At 45.1% G+C, this 17,527-nt stretch overlaps 1 protein-coding gene across 1 annotated transcript in view; it reads right to left on the minus strand.

The window, feature by feature from the left end:
* Positions 1 to 17,527, minus strand: part of TYR (tyrosinase) — a 61,781-nt gene that overhangs the window by 29,513 nt on the left and 14,741 nt on the right. Inside the window, exon 2 of the mRNA XM_083609944.1 lies at positions 14,914 to 15,130. Coding sequence (XP_083466070.1) covers positions 14,914 to 15,130 — 217 coding nt within the window. The remainder of the gene's footprint in view (positions 1 to 14,913; positions 15,131 to 17,527) is intronic.

Genomic DNA, 17,527 nt, shown 5'->3' on the forward strand with positions numbered 1-17,527 from the left:
GTGGGTCAAATGCACCAATGCACAGAGGTCATTCTCCATGAAATGCCTTCCTTAGTTAGGGCTGCCATGCGGATGTTCCTGGATTTCTTTGCGAATTTCCCCGGTTTAGGGAAATGAAAGCAGTAATGGGTTAGTAATGAGTTAGCATAACTCAACCTTCATCAAGGCCTGCTGTGACAGATTTGCAAGGCACTGTAGGGACAAAATTGCTCAGATTCGGGCAGATGCCACAATCAGAATAAGTCCAGCGAAAGGGTCTAGGAAATTGTCTGTTCCATCCATGCAGGATCAGTTTAGATCACTGCTGCCTGAGGATGTGGATAAACTTCTTGAAGAAGTAAAATATACTCAGAGTAGAGCCATCAGTTTCATGGAGTTTATTTCAGTTTGTAATAAAAACAGTCAGTCATCGGGCGTTAGTCTGTGTTCTTCCCACCCAGCCCCAGGCTATATATCCTTTATTCACACCCTCAGTCACACCTGATAGGCTGGTTCAAACTTCCCTTCTGTAGCCAGATTGGACAGCTCCAACAGCCAATCATGTTGTTGTTGTTGTTGTTTAGTCGTTTTGGCATGTCCGACTCTTCGTGACCCCATGGACCAGAGCACGCCAGGCACTCCTGTCTTCCACTGCCTCCCGCAGTTTGGTCAAACTCATGCTGGTAGCTTCGAGAACACTGTACAACCATCTCGTCCTCTGTCGTCCCCTTCTCCTTGTGCCCTCCATTTTTCCCACATCAGGGTCTTTTCCAGGGAGTCTTCTCTTCTCATGAGGTGGTCAAAGTACTGGAGCCTCAGATTCAGGATCTGTCCTTCCAGTGAGCACTCAGGGCTGATTTCCTTCAGAATGGATAGGTTTGATCTTCTTGCAGTCCATGGGACTCCTCCAGCACCATAATTCAAAAGCATCAATTCTTCGGCGATCAGCCTTCTTTATGGTCCAGCTCTCACTTCCATACATCACTACTGGGAAAACCATAGCTTTACTATACGGACCTTTATTGGCAAGGTGATGTCTCTGCTTTTTAAGATGCTGCCAATCATATTACTACATTCTAAAATCCTTCCTGCCTCTTATTAGGATTTAAAGCTCCAGACATAACAAGAAGTACGGCCAACCTCCTGTGTATGTGACCCTTGCCCATCTTGGCTTCTTAAAATTAGCCAAATACTTTAAACCTTTGGACGATACTGTGCTGACTTCACAGTACAGGAAATCCTGGAAACTAGTGTTAACAGAGAAGCTAACCGATAAAATAAAAATAGCAAAGGGCTGAAATTGAAGGACACTTTTTCAATAGATTGGCACCCTTTTATTAAGTGCACAGCAGCAGAGGAAAAGGCAGGTCCCCTTAAAAAAATTCTCTGGCTGGGATGATTGTATACTGCAATTAAATGTTGCCACACAACTGGCAGCACGATGTAGCGAGATTTGCCTCTCTGGGGGTGGGATCCTGCTATTTCATGGCTTTTCTTTTGTGGTTCTGTTAAAATCGGAAAAGAATACATATTTTAAAAACCTAGCCTGCTGTACGAAGGGGAAGTTCTGCATTCATCGTCCACCCACTTTCACCTTTGGTATGTTGGCCCTGGAAGGGGATGAAATGTTTGGACTGAAGAAGAAGAAGAAGAAGAAGAAGAAGAAGAAGGAGGAGGAGGAGGAGGAGGAGGAGGTTTAAAGGTTACCTTAAAGTTGGATTTCTCAGGTAGCATATTGAGGATAGAGCGGGGAGGCCTGACAGCACTTGAGATAGATTTGTGCTGAGCCATGACAGGCAGAAGGTAGGCGTCTCTTTGCAAGCGCCGAAGGGCCTGGAGCAGTCGATGTCTCTAATAGCATGCAGTCAGGCAGAGCTAAGACAGCAGGCTGTACAACTAACTGCACCGTGTGAAGGTTTGAGGAGGACACTGATGGAGGCTGAGGTGCTTAAAAATAGGCTTCGTTTGGGGGATGCATAAAGAGACCGTGCAGTTTGAAGGATGTCTTAGCTAGAAGCAGAGAGGCGAGCTCAGAGGTGCCTGCCTGCCTCCTCTTTTGCTGAGCGTACGCATTTCCTCTGCCTCTGGGTCCAGTCCATATCACCTCCCAGAGGGAAGGGGCACCAACTCCAGGGGAACCTGGGGGCCCGGGCACCCACATTTTTGTTGTTGTGGGTGCTCAGCCCAGAGGTGGAGCTACCTGCTCTAACACCTGGAGCAGCGCACAAGCTGTGCACCTGGGGGAGGGGCCATGGGGGCAGGGCAAGCGTCCCAGGGGGCAAGCTGCCTGTGGGGGTGCAGTGAGCGAGCCACCCATAGCGGGCTGTTTCCTGGGTGGTAGGCGGGGAGCCACGCCACTTTGCCAGCAGCCTTCCTCCCTTTCCTCTTCCTTTTGCCAGCTTGGGGGTGGCTTACCCCCCCCACAGGAAGCAGCCCAGGAGTTGGGGGCAACTTCCAAGCCTCCCCTGAACTGTCAAAATGAAGGAGGAAGGGGGGAAGGCCTCCGCCAAGGTGGCGCAGCTCCGCCCCTTCCCCCGACAGCTCGGAGTAGGCTTGGGAGTCGCAGGCGGGTGGTACGCTGAATGTCACCCCCTCAGTGATGACACCCGGGGCTGACCGCCCCCACCGCCCCCTTCCTCCCTCGTGGCTCAGCCCTCATAGCCTGCCGTCTTGCGCCACCACTGCCACCACCACTACTCCCCGCCGCTGCTACCCCCACTCACCGCCATATGCCACCTTACCTTCAAGAGGCCACAATGGGCCCCACCGAGCCTTCCTGTGGGTGCAGTGGGCCCCATTGGACCTCCTCCTGCCACATGACATCACACACACATGCTGCATGTGTGGCATGACAGGCTTGTGCCAGGCACCCACAATGCCAGAGGGAGAGGCTAAGGTGAGGGGTGGAGGGCTGCTAATTTTTTTTTTAATGATATTTATTCAGAATTTCATCAATACAAAAACAAAAACAAAAAAAATCAGAAAAATACAGCAAAAAATAAGACAAAAAGAAAAAGCCAAAAAAGAAAAATACAGATCTCAAATTACAACTTTCCATTTGCTTATTTCTTGAACCTCCTCACACCTCCCTTTTTGTATTCTAGTTTGATTCGTCATTCCAGCAAATTCTTCCCATGTTTCTCAATTTTAATTTAAATGATTAATCTTCACAATCTATCTTATCAATTAATTCAACATAACCTTTCCATCTTTTAATATAATCTGTTATTCAATTTACCTTAATCTTTTTAACCTTATCTTATCTTAAAAATCTTAAAGTTTCAAAATTTACATCATATTCATTCATATCTCCTTGAATCATTTCTGCTAAAGTCAATTTGGTTCCTTTCCAGCATGTTCCCTGATATTTCATTAATGTTACACTAATTCCAAAATTAACAAAAGAATTTCCCTTGATATCTCTAATTTTTATCCTGGTTTTGGGTCATGTCAGTCCTTTCTGTCCATTACATCCAGTCCATCAATCTGGTGTTCTTATATCCGAGGCCCTTAAGTCTCTTCTTGGCCCCCTCTGCACATTTTCTTGTCCTTGTTTGTGCTTGCGCACTTCTTTGTCTATTTTTAGCTTCTTGGGGAGTGGGTCTCCAGAGGGTTCCATCCGGTAATAATTTCCATTTTCCTTCGTCAGGCTGGGCCCTTCCCCCCAGTCCCTCTCCCCGTCGTCATCTTTGTAATCCAAAAAGTATTTATCCAAAAGATAGTTGTTCACCTGTTTCATAGTCCCACTAGTGTTAAGAGCTTCCTTGACTTCAAACACTTCCCAGCACTCTCCAAGTTCAATCTTCCAACGCAGTAACTTTTGTTCCTGCAGGACTTTGGATTTCTCCATTTGTGTTGTTTGAGGAGTAATCACTGCCTCTTCCTTCTTCATCTGCCCTTGGACTTGCCTTGTCAAACCAGATTCTTGAGTTGGTCGCTGTATAACTTCTTTATCCTTATTCCCTGTTAAATCATATTCGCTGGCCACAGCGCTCATCAAGTCCAATTTTTCATGCATCAAATTCATTTTCTCATGCAGCTGCTCCAGCAAGGCATTTGTCATGCCAAGGGCAGACACTAAACCTTCCTTCCAACACATTTCTGTTCAAGGTCAAACGGCTGGTCCCACGATCCAAATCTTGCAGCTGTAAAGTCCAAGTAAACTACAACAACAAACTGACAGGCTCCCTCTAGGGGACACAGTTTCTTTTTGTATCCATTTTTAAAATGTATCCAACAAAGGAGATTACTTTCGATTTCAAATCCTTTCGATTTTCAAATACTTTGTATCTTTAAAATACAGAAATGCAGAAGGTAGCGTTGAAGTTAATTAGTTTCTCTTCTTTTTTTTTAACTATCTGTCAAAGCACTCCACTTTCAATCAATGGACGTATCAAACAATTTCTGTCCCGACACCCCGTCCCCAGGTTTGGGACGATGGAAACTTAAATTCCTTTACTCTCCTCCCGCAGGATTAAACAGTCCAATTCCCCCCCCCTTTTCTCCTGCTCCCAAGGGGGTTTTATTAGTTGTGGATGCAGGAAATTTCCAACTTTAAAGCAGTTTTCCAGGCTGTTAGTTTGCAAGGTCTTTGCTTCAGTCTATATACAAAAAGCGGAAGGCGGACTTCCTGTTTAAACCTTCCCGCTTGTGCCTAATTCATAAATTTTGCAAATTTTTTGATCCAATTCTCCGTTTTTACTCACGGGTACTTGATTTAGAGTCCAAATGTCATCAGGAAAAAGTCAGCGCTCTCCGGCGATGGCTGCGCGGCTTCCCTCCATGAAAATAGTGATCGGTTCACAGCACCGCGCTGCTCACCCCACTTCACTCCGGGGCCCCGAAAAGGGGTTTCCTCGTGAGTAGGGGAGGCGCTCTTGGTGCTCTGCTGAACCCCACGTTCCCAGGCTTCTCCGCCTGGGATTTCTAGCGGGCTCCCGCCTTCGCCGCGGTGGGAAGACCCAATTTCCACGGAGCCCGTTCCTCCGATTGGAGGAACTCCGCCATTCGTCGTTGGCGCTAACCCGGAAGTCCGAGGGCTGCTAAATTTTGGTGTCGCACAAGCAGTGGCATAGCTAGCTGCTCCGGTGCCCGGTATGTCGCGCGCATCGGCTGGGACTCCACTTCATTCTGGGGCACTGCCGGGAGCTCCGCCCCTTCACAGCCTTTCCAGCCTGGCCACGCCCCCACAGCGGCTGCTCTCGCTGCTACTGCTGAGGTTGTATGGAGCCTGGGATGAGGAGATGGAGGAGGCAGCAGCAGGAGGCAGAAGGGGGAGAGCCGCTCGCAGGTCCCCTCCAACTTTTCTCCTGCAGCAAACCAGATGGGGCACACCGCAGAGAAAAGAAGGGGTGGGATGGGCAAGGGGAGAGAAGATCAAAGAGATGTGGGGTGGAATAGCATTCACAGAGAAACCAAAGATTGGAACTGAGGGAAGTCGGAGGGGTGGGGGTGGGTGGGTTTTGTGTGGTAGCGTGGGGGGAGGGAGGAAAATGGAAAAAAAATAAGGATGACATGTTTTTGGATAATATGTTTTGTTTAAATCTTTAATAAAAAGTTATATAAAAAACAGAGATGTGGGGTGGGTTCCTTGAGGAACTTCTGTAATAGTTGCAAGGTAGATATAAGAATTAAGGTATATTAAGAAAAAGTTTAATTATGATAAAAGTGTGTACAGTGGTACCTCGGGTTACAGACGCTTCAGGTTACAGACTCCGCTAACCCAGAAATAGTACCTCAAGTTAAGAACGTCGCTTCAGGATGAGAACAGATGAGAACAGAAATTGTGCGGCGGCAGCAGCGGGAGGCCCCATTAGCTAAAGTGATACCTCGGGTTAAGAACAGTTTCAGGTTAAGAAAGGACCTCCAGAACAAATTATGTGCTTAACCCGAGGTACCACTGTATTGGCAATAAGTAATATGAAATCAAAATATGGAATAGACGGGAGATTGGGTCTTTAGTGTTAAGACCAATTTATGTTTTATCGTTTGTTCAGAAAATTATGTGTCTATGGTTATTCCTGTGTGTAATTTGGTATTTGTGTTTTCTCTTTCTTCTTTTCTTGTTGTATCGATAAAATAAAATAAGAGAGAGGTGGGGTGGGGAGTGGAGAAGGGAGTGGGAAGAAATCCAAGAGCAAAGGAAGGAGGACGACTAGGGAGGAAATGGAAGCAACGTGAAGACGGGAGGCGGGTGAGAGGGAGGGATGAAGGGGGGTGAAGCCAGAGAAAGAAGGGGAAGGAGTGAGCCAAGGCAGGGAGCCTCTCCGTAGCCTCCCCCTCAGCTGGAGAGCGGTTGAGGGAGAGGCGGTAGACAGTCACCTAGCACCAGCCACTTTACGTCACGTCTCTGGACTGAACTAAAAAGTTTCGTGAGCCCAATTTTTTTTAAAAAAAAACCCCTCATATTTTTGTCATTTTGTCACCCCCTCACTGTTCTGCCCAGACACTGAGGTCCAGCGCCGAGGGCCTTCTGGCGGTTCCCTCACTACGAGAAGCCAAGTTACAGTGAACCAGGCAGAGGGCCTTCTTGGTAGTGGCACCCGTCCTATGGAACGCCCTCCCACCAGATGTCAAAGAGAAAAATAACTACCAAACTTTTAGAGGACATCTGAAGGCAGCCCTGATTAGGGAAGCTTTTAATGTTTAATAGGTTATTGTATTTGAGTGTTCTGTTGGAAGCCGCCCAGAGTGGCTGGGGAAACCCAGCCAGATGGGCGGGGTATAAATAATATATGATGATGATGATGATGATGATGACACCCGGGGAGGCCCACACCCCCTGCACCCCCCTTCCTACGCCCCTGCGCACAAGGTGCCACTGAAGTTTTAAAGCCCAAAGTCCACAACTGAGGTCTCTTGAACCTTCAGCTACAGCTCTCATTTATCACTACATCCCCATGCAGATTCCCAACGTTTGGTAGGCCTCTGGACATCAAAGCATAACAACAGCACCCTCCAGTTTATCAAGCAGAAAATCGCCGTAGCTTATACACCTTTCGGCTTGCGCGGCAACGAGAGATGGGTTTCAATCCTTGGGAGATAAATCTCTTAAGAGGATCAGAAAACTTAAGGGGTAATGGAAAGCTGGCATGGAAAATAAATGTGTCTGCTCTTCCACGAAAACAAAAGTTTAAATGCAATTATTGCCTTGCCACAGCCTAAATCCCCGACTCCAAGGCAGTGGGTCAAATCTGTTTTCCATTATCTGCTGCACACGTTGATGTTATATATTATAAGCCCTATTATTTAAGTGCCGGCAGAGACAGATTGTAAGTTCCCTTTTCATTCTGGGGCATTCGCCTCTGCCTGTTGTCTGTGCCACACAACCTAGAAAGCTTTAGGTTTCTATGGATTTCAAGAATGGGATAATTCACCGATCTCACTACAGGGGAGAGTGCTTTTGGAAAATGAGCTACACGGAAGCAGAGAGGCTGCAAGTTTCATTTCAATGTCAAAATAGGAGAGGTGTTTTGAGTCCATGATGTCTGAAGGAATTGCTTTAAATGTGCACATATTCCAACCATAAGATGTCTGACTTTTTCCACTTCACTAGACAAATAGCAGCTTTGCACAGGGATTTTATATGGGAAAACAAAAACAAGCAGTAGTTATTCTTATTCTGTTATCAAAAAATGCTCGTATTTTAAGACAAGTGTACACTATTTTATTATTTTATTTTATTTCTAGTAGCCAGCCTTTCTAACAAATATTCAGCTAAATTGTTGACATTTTCAAATTTGCATTTGTGTCATTTTTATCCATTAAAAAGATGAACTATTATTCCTTCAGCCTGGGCAAATGCTGTATTTGAGATTTATGACATTTGGTAGTGTATCTTCACCATAAGGTTCCCGCGCAGGTTACCACAATCAAGTTAACCCATCCCCATCCAGCTATGGATTTGATGAATCTGTTGCTGGTTCTCGTTTTTCCAATTTTAAATTCACTTCTCCACTTTTCCACATCAGTTTGTAATTATTATTGTCCCACCCCGGTCACTGAGTGGTGAGAGATTCCAGGGGTTAAAACTCTTGCCCAGAGTTTGGCTTGCTTTGGGGATTATTGCTTTCACTAACGTATGTATTGTTTTGCACATTTCCCCCTATTATAAGTGTGTCCTTTTATACACATTTTCTCCTATTCTGTGCATTTTTACATACTCTTTGCCCTGTTGTATCCATTTTCGTGCCCATTGCTTGATTGGGCAACTGCATTACAAAATTTGGAAAAAAAATGACTTTCAAAGAATAATCTTTCTGGCTCACATTTTGGTTCAAAAAGTAAAAATTAGGTTGTTGTTGTTTAGCCGTTTAGTCATATCTGACTCTTCGTGACCCCATGGACCAAAGCACGCCAGGCACTCCTGTCTTCCACTGCCTCCCACAGCTTGGTCAAACTCATGCTGGTAGCTTCGAGAACACTGTACAACCATCTTGTCCTCTGTCGTCCCCTTCTCCTTGTGCCCTCCATCTTTCCCAACATCAGGGTCTTTTCCAGGGAGTCTTCTCTTCTCATGAGGTGGCCAAAATATTGGAGCCTCAGATTCAGGATCTGTCCTTCCAGTGAGCACTCAGGGCTGATTTCCTTCAGAATGGATAGGTTTGATCTTCTTGCAGTCCATGGGACTCTCAAGAGTCTCCTCCAGCACCAGAATTCAAAGGCATCAATTAGGTAGTATTTTATTAAAATGCATGCAAAATTTGAGTTTATTTCCCATCCCTAATAATCTCAACAGGGAATATAAGGTATTCCCTTTTGTACTTGCTGCCCCAGTAAAATTGCTGGTAGGTTTTGAGGTACCCTTGAAAGCATTTAACTTCGACTGGATTTGAATCTAAGCATGTAACTGGGGGGAAAAGTAGTAAAAAATTTGATAATCTATAATGCAGGGGTAAGATTATTTATGTTTACACCTATGGGCAGAGCCTACCATGCCTCGTGGGAGACAAATTATAAGCATAAATTGTACAGTCGTATAGCAAACTGAGATGGATCCAAGACGTTTAGAATTATTGCCAGCTTTTTTAAAAAAAGAAAACTTAAAAATATTGGGGCATAAATGGAAAATGAAGGGTATAAATAGCAGTATCCCAGTAAAGCATACGAGATGGGACTGCTCCATAAGCTAATATTTCAAGGTGTTCATAGGGTGGAGATGTCACATTGGCAAAAGATGGGCAGCGTGATCAATATTTGGCAAGCAATGCCAAAAACATGTTGAAGTAGATGGTGCAATAAATATGCACTTTTAGGTAATTCACATGCAGAGAGACCATAAATCAGACCAACACATCTTGTGAACCAACAGGGTAAATGAAGCCCACCAGCCCCATCATGATTTAGCAGGTACTCCACAACCCACCATTTTTGAAGTCCCAGATGTGAGAAATACCAAATCAGTCCATTTCCTGGTAGGCTTTCATACACAGGGAGCCAGTTCCATTCAGCTTAGCTGCAGGTTGTACAGGCCTGAATAAGCATAAGCTGCAGATCTTTACTGAACTTTTTCCTTTCAGCTCTGGGGAGATGAGCAAACATTTTCCTGAAGTTGCTCCAACGCACCAATTCTGGCAACTCTTTCGCAGCCTGGTTGAGAGTGGGAGCCCTCAGCTGCTGGCATGTGCCATTCTTTTCTCTCCACACTCTTCCAGAGTGAAGGCAAGAAGCACTGTCATAATAATAATAATAATAATAATAATAATAATAATAATAATAATTTATTATTTGTACCCCGCCCATCTGGCTGGGTTCCCCCAGCCACTCTGGGCGGCTTCCACAAAGACCAAAAATACACTAAGATGTCACACATTAAAAACTTCCCTGAACAGGTCTGCCTTAAGTTGTCTTCTGAATGTCAGGTAGTTGTTTATCTCTTTGACATCTGATGGGAGGGCGTTCCACAGGGTGGGCGCCACTACCGAGAAGGCCCTTTGCCTGGTTCCCTGTAGCTTTGCTTCTCACAATGAGGGAACCGCCAGAAGGCCCTCGGCGCTGGACCTCAGCGTCCGGGCGGAACGATGGGGATGGAGATGCTCCTTCAGGTATACAGGACCGAGACCATTTAGGTCTTTACAGGTCAGCACCAACACTTTGAATTGTGTTTGGAAACATACTGGGAGCCAATGTAGGTCTTTCAAGACTGGTGTTATGTGGTCTCGGCGGCCACCTCCCAGTCACCAGTCTACCTGCCACATTCTGGATTAGTTGTAGTTTTCGGGTCACCTTCAAAGGTAGCCCCACGTAGAGTGCATAGCAGTAGCCCAAGCAGGAGATAACTAGAGCATGCACCACTCTGGTGAGACAGTCCTCTGATCCTCACTCTGATATGGCTTCATGATGGTATCACATGACATCAGCAGTGATGGTCAAGGCTTCCTGCCCTCACCCTGGAGCTTTGTAAGGATGAAAAGGATTACAGTGGCATCTGCCAACAACTGGAAGCACAGCCATCATAGTTCGCACACACTGGTTGTATCCTTACCCATCAGATTGCCAAGATGCACTTTCACAATTGTGTATGTTTTGAAAAGAATGGTGAACTTGCATGTCTACAGTTTGTCTCAGCACAAACATCAATATGATGCTTGGAAAAAATCCATCATAGAGGCATACAATAGAATCAAACAGCTCAAACATTCAGGAAATTCCTCCTAATGTGTAGTCCAATCCATTGATTCAAGTCCTACACGGAGCAACAGGAGACAAATCTATAACGATGCAATTACACCACTGTATCCAATGATCTGTGGGATGCAGAAGCAGTCAAGTACAACATTTTCCTGATGCCTAGAGTGGGCGCACAGGGGGATGTGGCTTCCTGTGATACCTCTTCTGGAGCCTCCTTCCCTTGTGTGTGACCAGGTAGATGGGCATGACCCTAGCAGACCCTGTGAAAGCGAAAGCCACGCAGTCATCTTCCCCTTTTCCCTTTTCTCCTTTCAGAGTCCTCTTCTGGCTCTTATCCAGCACATGGCTCATCCTTACAGAGGATGGAAACGACAAGGTAGAAAGTCTGAGGCATAGCTCAGACTTCTTTTCTCTGCAAATGTAACTGTAACCACAAGATAAAGCCTGCCTTCAGATTACTGCTGTGAACTGAATGTAAGTAAACTTTACTCTTACTTTTAAAGAAGACTGTCGTGTTATTATTATTTTAAGAGGGAAATAAAAGAGGAAACTTACCAGGACCAATCCAGACTGGATTGCTTAATTTAAATGATTCTAATGAATCCATCAAAGGGACACGGGTGGTGCTGTGGGTTAAACCACAGAGCCTAGGGCTTGCTGATCAGAAGTTTGGCGGTTCGAATCCCTGCGATGGGGTGAGCTCCTGTTGCTCGGTCCCTGCTCCTGCCAACCTAGCAGTTCGAAAGCACGTCAAAGTGCAAGTAGATAAATAGGTACCGCTCCGGCGGGAAGGTAAACGGCGTTTCTGTGCACTGCTCTGGTTCGCCAGAAGCGGCTTAGTCATGCTGGCCACATGACTCGGAAGCTGTATGCTGGCTCCCTCGGCCAATAAAGCGAGATGAACGCCGCAACCCCAGAGTCGGCCATGACTGGACCTAATGGTCAGGGGTCCCTTTACCTTTTACCTTTACCTAATGAATCCATCAGTGTGCTCTGCTGTTGCTCACTAGCATGAGTGAGGAGGGATAATATTTAATCAATATATCCTCTCTTACCTCCCTCAACATTTCCACATGATCAAGAAAGTAGTTTCTGCACTTGTTGTAGAGGGAAGTGAGGGGTAGACAGGGCTCATCAACCTGGGTAGGTAGCCCACCTAGGAGAAGGAAAACTCTGATCCTAAACCTCCGCTGCCTTGCAGTATATCTACAGGAGAAGAAATGGCTAAGGAGTAAAGCCTACACAAATCCAGAGCGGGGTCCCTAAGGCAGTTGAATGCTGCCTTATACGCTTTTTCCCCGCAGCTCCTGCAGCTAAGCTGTTGCCAGACACATTGCTCTGCTTTCCTTTGGACCACGAGTGAGGATGAGAGTGGCGCATTGTTGTCTTGGCAGCCCAGGACCTCCGTACACACTGTCCAGGCTTGAGCACAAGGGAGGTCACATCAATGTTGCAAACACAATGGTTTGACCATCAGACCAGTGGTGGCACACTTCAGTCTCTCGAGACGGACGGGTGCCACCATCAACACTGCTGCAATGCTAGCAGCACTAAGGACAGCTTGAGTATTGGGATGTGAACATATCAAACATATGTTCTTGTGATCAACACACACACACACACCCTTGACAATATACTGGATGCAGTTACTCCCTGATGTAGTCCTGAAATTCTAAGGCTAAGATTAGAAAACAGTTTATGTTTCTTGAACAGGGCCCATTCACGCCCACCTCAAGCCATATATGACGTCACATTTTTGGACTCTAAGGGCATTTTCATAAGGCATGAATAATCCCTGCTGTTAAGAGGAGTTAGACTCCAGCTGAGAGTACTCAAAGCGTTAGGCGTACCTGGAGTAGCATTTTGAATCTCAGCCTCTGAATACATTCTTGCCAGTTGTGATTCTTACATGGCTACTGCTTGGTCATGATCTACGGCCTCTTATGCAGCTGCATGAAGATGTTTCAATTCGTGCAGGAGGAACCGTGGCATTGGTTATTTGGGCAATTATACCCCATGAAATCAGAGCAATATGTTTCTGGATTACAGGCTTCCTTGTACAATTAATTACTAGGACACATTGGGTTGGATCCAGAGATCCACAAGTGGAAGGTTTTCACATCTTCTTCTTTGGCAATCACTCGTAGCCGAGTAAGATGGTCTTCCATTAACACGGTTTTAACAATGACTCCGTAAGTGACTGTGGAGGCCAATTCTGGATCCACACGTCCTTCCACAGTGGGGACATTGGTTTCCGGGTGGGAGTTGATCACGGTGTGGATTTGCCAAGCGTGCCTTCCTCTTAGCACATTTCTCCCTTGTGTCCTGAGTTCGAGTGTCTTCAAAGCCCAGGACACCCTTGGTAAAGGCTGTTCTCCAACTGGAGCGCTCACAGGCCAGTGTTTCCCAATTGTGGTGTTTATACTACATTTCCTCCCAATTGTGGTGTTTATACTACATTTTAAAAAATGATATATCTTAATCAGCCAAGATACAAGCAAGCCTTTTGCCCATGTATACAACCCTTCTGCTCCTCCGTCACAGTGTAGCTTCATTCAACCAAGATGTTTCTACTTAACAGTCATTTTGCATTTTGTCGGAAATGGTTTCCCACTTCAGAGCAAGCCAGGATCTTTACATCAGCTCTATTTGCCCATGGCATGGGCTTTAGCTTGCATTGAGAGAAGGATGGGAGGCAAGCACACCAGACAAACCAACCCCCTGTTTTTCCTCTTAACTTCACCACTGCCATCTCTTAGTTTTTCTCTGGCTGCCTCCACTAAACAACCCTTAAACAATCTGGATTTCAACTGGCCCAACCTACTCCCAATACTAGGTAGAGTCAGTGGCGTAATCCAGAAACATATTGCTCTGATTTCATGGGGTATAATTGCCCAAATAACCAATGCCACGGGGGGACCGGCCGCACCGGGCGCAACATCTGTGGGGGGGCGCGCTCGCACTCGCACTCGCAGCTCTCTGCCCCCTGCTAAAATCCACGGGTTAGGGGGCGCAAATTACTTGCCTTGCCCCGGGTGCTGACAACCCACGCTACACCACTGGGTAGAGTAGTACAGCATGTAGGTGTGGAGTGAATAAAACAGCTTCTGATGAATTCCCTCCCTCCACGCCCCCCACCAAAAATAAGCTTTTACTGAAGGATTTAATAAGATAACATTTTTTTGATACAATAGTTTTAGGAACAGAATTGGACAAAATGACAGGAAGGATTTGAAACCTGCGGGACCAGAGATTTACAGAAGATTGGAAGAAGTATATGAATTATTTGAAGAGCAATTGGTAATCAACAAATTACGCTAGTAGGACTACAAGAAGTTTTGTAAGGAGAAATATATGAAGTGTTACAAAGTAGAAAAAGATATTGATACTGGTTATGAGATTGAAATGTAATAGGGAAAATAAGAAATGCATACTAAGAGATTAGATTGGGAAATTTTCAGACAGGACTGATGGAAGTCAAAAAAACTGAATAAGATGTAAAAGTATGTTTAATTACTGTTGAAAATGATATGTAAAAAAACTAATAAAATTATTTACACACACACACACACACACACACACACAATAGTTTTAGGAAGGGAAGTCAATTTTACAGTTTGAGTAATTACTCATAAGATTGAATTGAAAAACTAACCAGTGAAAAATGCATTCAGCTATACCCCTTCTATGCTGCTGCCTTAACCAAGCCAATTATCAATTTCCATCCATCAGTTCAGCTTCTGGGTCCATGGTCCTCTCCTGGTTTCTTCCTCCTGCAGTGTCCAGCAATTCTCTAACACTTGCCAGTATTTCTGTGCTTTTAAAGTATGTCAGCCCCCTTCCTCTCTGGCAGATTTCCAACTCCAAGACTTTATGTTTCTGACTATACAACCTTGTCATTAGGCACTTACTTACTAGCTTAAACAATCTCCATCCCAAACTTTAGCCAGTCAGGAAAAGGATAGAGTTAGGTTTCTATTGCTCCTTAAGAGTCAGGTTCCTAGGATGGACCTTTGACCTTCTTCTGAACTACTTCCTGAGCAAAGCATACCCTTCTGCTTTGAAGCCTCCGGTATACTTGAGCCTTCTGCGCACCAAAACCAGCCATTTTACAAACAAAACCCTGACACAAAATGCCCTAAAGTCTATTCTTTCACACAAGGATCTTGCACTTAATCAGGAAATTCCCTTCCTGAAAAAGAAGAGCTCCTCTGAAGTCAACCTTGAAAGCTTTATTTGGGGGCAGGTGTAATATTTGTGCACACAACTGTCACACAACAGGAAGCAGAAAGAAAAATGGTTTACCTTCCAAAGTATTCCTGAAGCTGAAATTGGCCATTTTGTCCATGGTCCCAGCTTCATATTGGGTCAGGCTTAAGCAGAACTCGACCTCTTCTGAAGACGGAAGCCTGGGAGTTCTCCCTTTGTCATGGTTCCCAGGATTTCGAAGCACAGGACCTTCGTTGGTGCCATTGCAGAGCTCTTGGCGGCTGTTGTACTCTTCTGAATGGCTGCAAATCACCTGTGAGATATACATATAGTATTGCAATTGGTGCATTGAGAAGTAAGGTTGCTTTTAGAAGTTCTGATGCCCCATTTCAGTTAAGGAGATTTGTGCATGTAAGCAAAGCTACCCAAATATTACATACTGGAACTGTGGACCAAAAAATCAGATCCTGACCAAATTATGAATGCTATCCATTTGCACCAAATTTATTCGATTTGTAACCCAACTTTTGAAGACATTCTGATTGGCAAATAGTGTAGGACAGGAACAGTATAGAAATGATACCCTGCGTACAACAGTGTACAACAGTACACTGAATGTACACTATCATGCAAGTGAGTACACTCTCTTAAATGCATATTATGGGCAAACTCTAATGGGAATTGTAGGCTGCAGATTACCAGGCATCATTGATTGAGAGGACATTTGGTGTATAATCCATACCTGCATTTACCAAGGAGATTGGAGGAGAGACTGGAGGAGAAAAAAGAATTAAGTGTATACATGATAGCCATTTCCACATATCTAAATGACTGTGACTTGGAAGATGGAGCAAGTTTGTTTTCTCCTGCTCTGGAGGGTAGGACTCGAACCAATGGCTTCAAGTTACAAGAAAGGAGATTCCAATTAAAGATCAGGAAGGACTTTCTGATGGTTAGAAGTCAGAGCTGTTTGGCAGTAGAATCGACTCCCTCGGAAAGTGGTGGGCTCTCCTTCATTGGAGGTTTTTAAGGGGAGGTTGGATGACCATATGTCATGGATGCTTTAGCTGAGATCCCTGCATTGCAGGGGTTGGACTGGATGACCTTTGGAGGTCCCTTCCAACTCTATGATTCTATGCACTGGGCTAGACCTGTGGCCAACATAATTCACTTCCCCTTATCTGTCATTGACCATCACCAGATGCTTCCACCGACATGCAAGAACCTCGGGACAGGCAGATGTGAGATAATCTACTCTTTTAAAATCTCACCATAATCCATATTCAGTCAGAGATTTTAGCTCTGAAGCAGGAGAATTCTTAATTCCTCCCCAAAGTGCATCATTACACGGCTTGGTTCTGGACAGATACATTTGTGTCCCTGCCCCCCCCCGCCTCCTCTCGCCAATATGGATCACCAATCCCTGCTGGAATTTGACAGGGTTGTTAGCTTTTGTTTCACCATGGAAACACATTCTGCTGTTTCATTACACATGAAGCGAAAGGGCTTTTCCTTCGATCAGATTTGAAATCTGCGACTTTTTCGACCACAACAAGGATCTGCTTGTCCTTCCCGTAACTTCCTGCCATGACACACTTTCATATCTTGTGGAATTTTGTGAAAGAAGTAATTCTTAAAATACCTGCTCTTCACAAGGCAGGTTAGTTCATGTCCTGGTATGATCACCTCTTTGAAATTCTGTTTTATTCACCCATAACAAAGGAGATACTTAGACACCGGAAACTGAATGAACAAATGAGCAATGGATCAGATGACATCTCACACGTTAACTCAGAAATGGAGGGGGCTGGGCTGGGCACATCTGAACAACAGACAGGTGCAAAAAAAATCATGACCCACTGGATATAAACCTAAATATCCCTAATTGTATCCTACATTAAATCTCAGAACTGAACAAGTGTGAATCGAGCTTACAGAGCCAATTTCTTTCACACATGGCATCTACTTATCCATGATTGTGCACTGGGGCAGTCCAGAGGTGGGACAGTTATTCCCCATAAGTGGAGGGTGCAGTTTCAATCCCACCTGCCAGGCCTGATACATGGCGATACATGCATCCAACTAAAGAATCCTTATGTATTGTGTCTCAACTGCGAAGGGTGCATTCAGAATTAGAGCTGTACCTGTTTTAAAATGACTGTGGACATGCCCACAAGGTGGGGATAGATACGCCCAGTAGCTTATTGTTTTTGCCAGAAGCCGAACTGCAGCAGAGCAGATACAGCGCTGCATATGCTGAATACACGTCTAGATGCTCCAAGTGTCCCTATTTTCCAGGGACAGTCCGGGATTTACAGACGCCGTCCCAGTTTCTGATTTGATCCTGGAATGTCCCACTTTTCCTTAGGATGTTCCTATTTTCATCGGAAATATGTTGGAGGGTATGGAGTTATGTGACCCCCGAGACAAAGAGATAAGTAACTATACAACCTTTAAAAGACACCTGAAAGCAGCCCTGTGTAGTTTTATTATACAGTGGTACCACGGGTTAAGAACTTAATTCGTTCTGGAAGTCCATTCTTAACCTGAAACTGTTCTTAACCTGAGGTACCACTTTAGCTAATGGGGCCTCTCCCTGCTGGTGTGCCGCCAGAGCACGATTTCTGTTCTCATCCTGAAGCAAAGTTCTTAATCCGAGGTACTATTTCTGGGTTAGCGGAATCTGTAACCTGAAGCGTCTGTAACCTGA

This window comes from Podarcis filfolensis (assembly GCF_964270895.1).
Source record: "Podarcis filfolensis genome assembly, chromosome: 4".
Lineage (NCBI taxonomy): Eukaryota > Metazoa > Chordata > Lepidosauria > Squamata > Lacertidae > Podarcis > Podarcis filfolensis.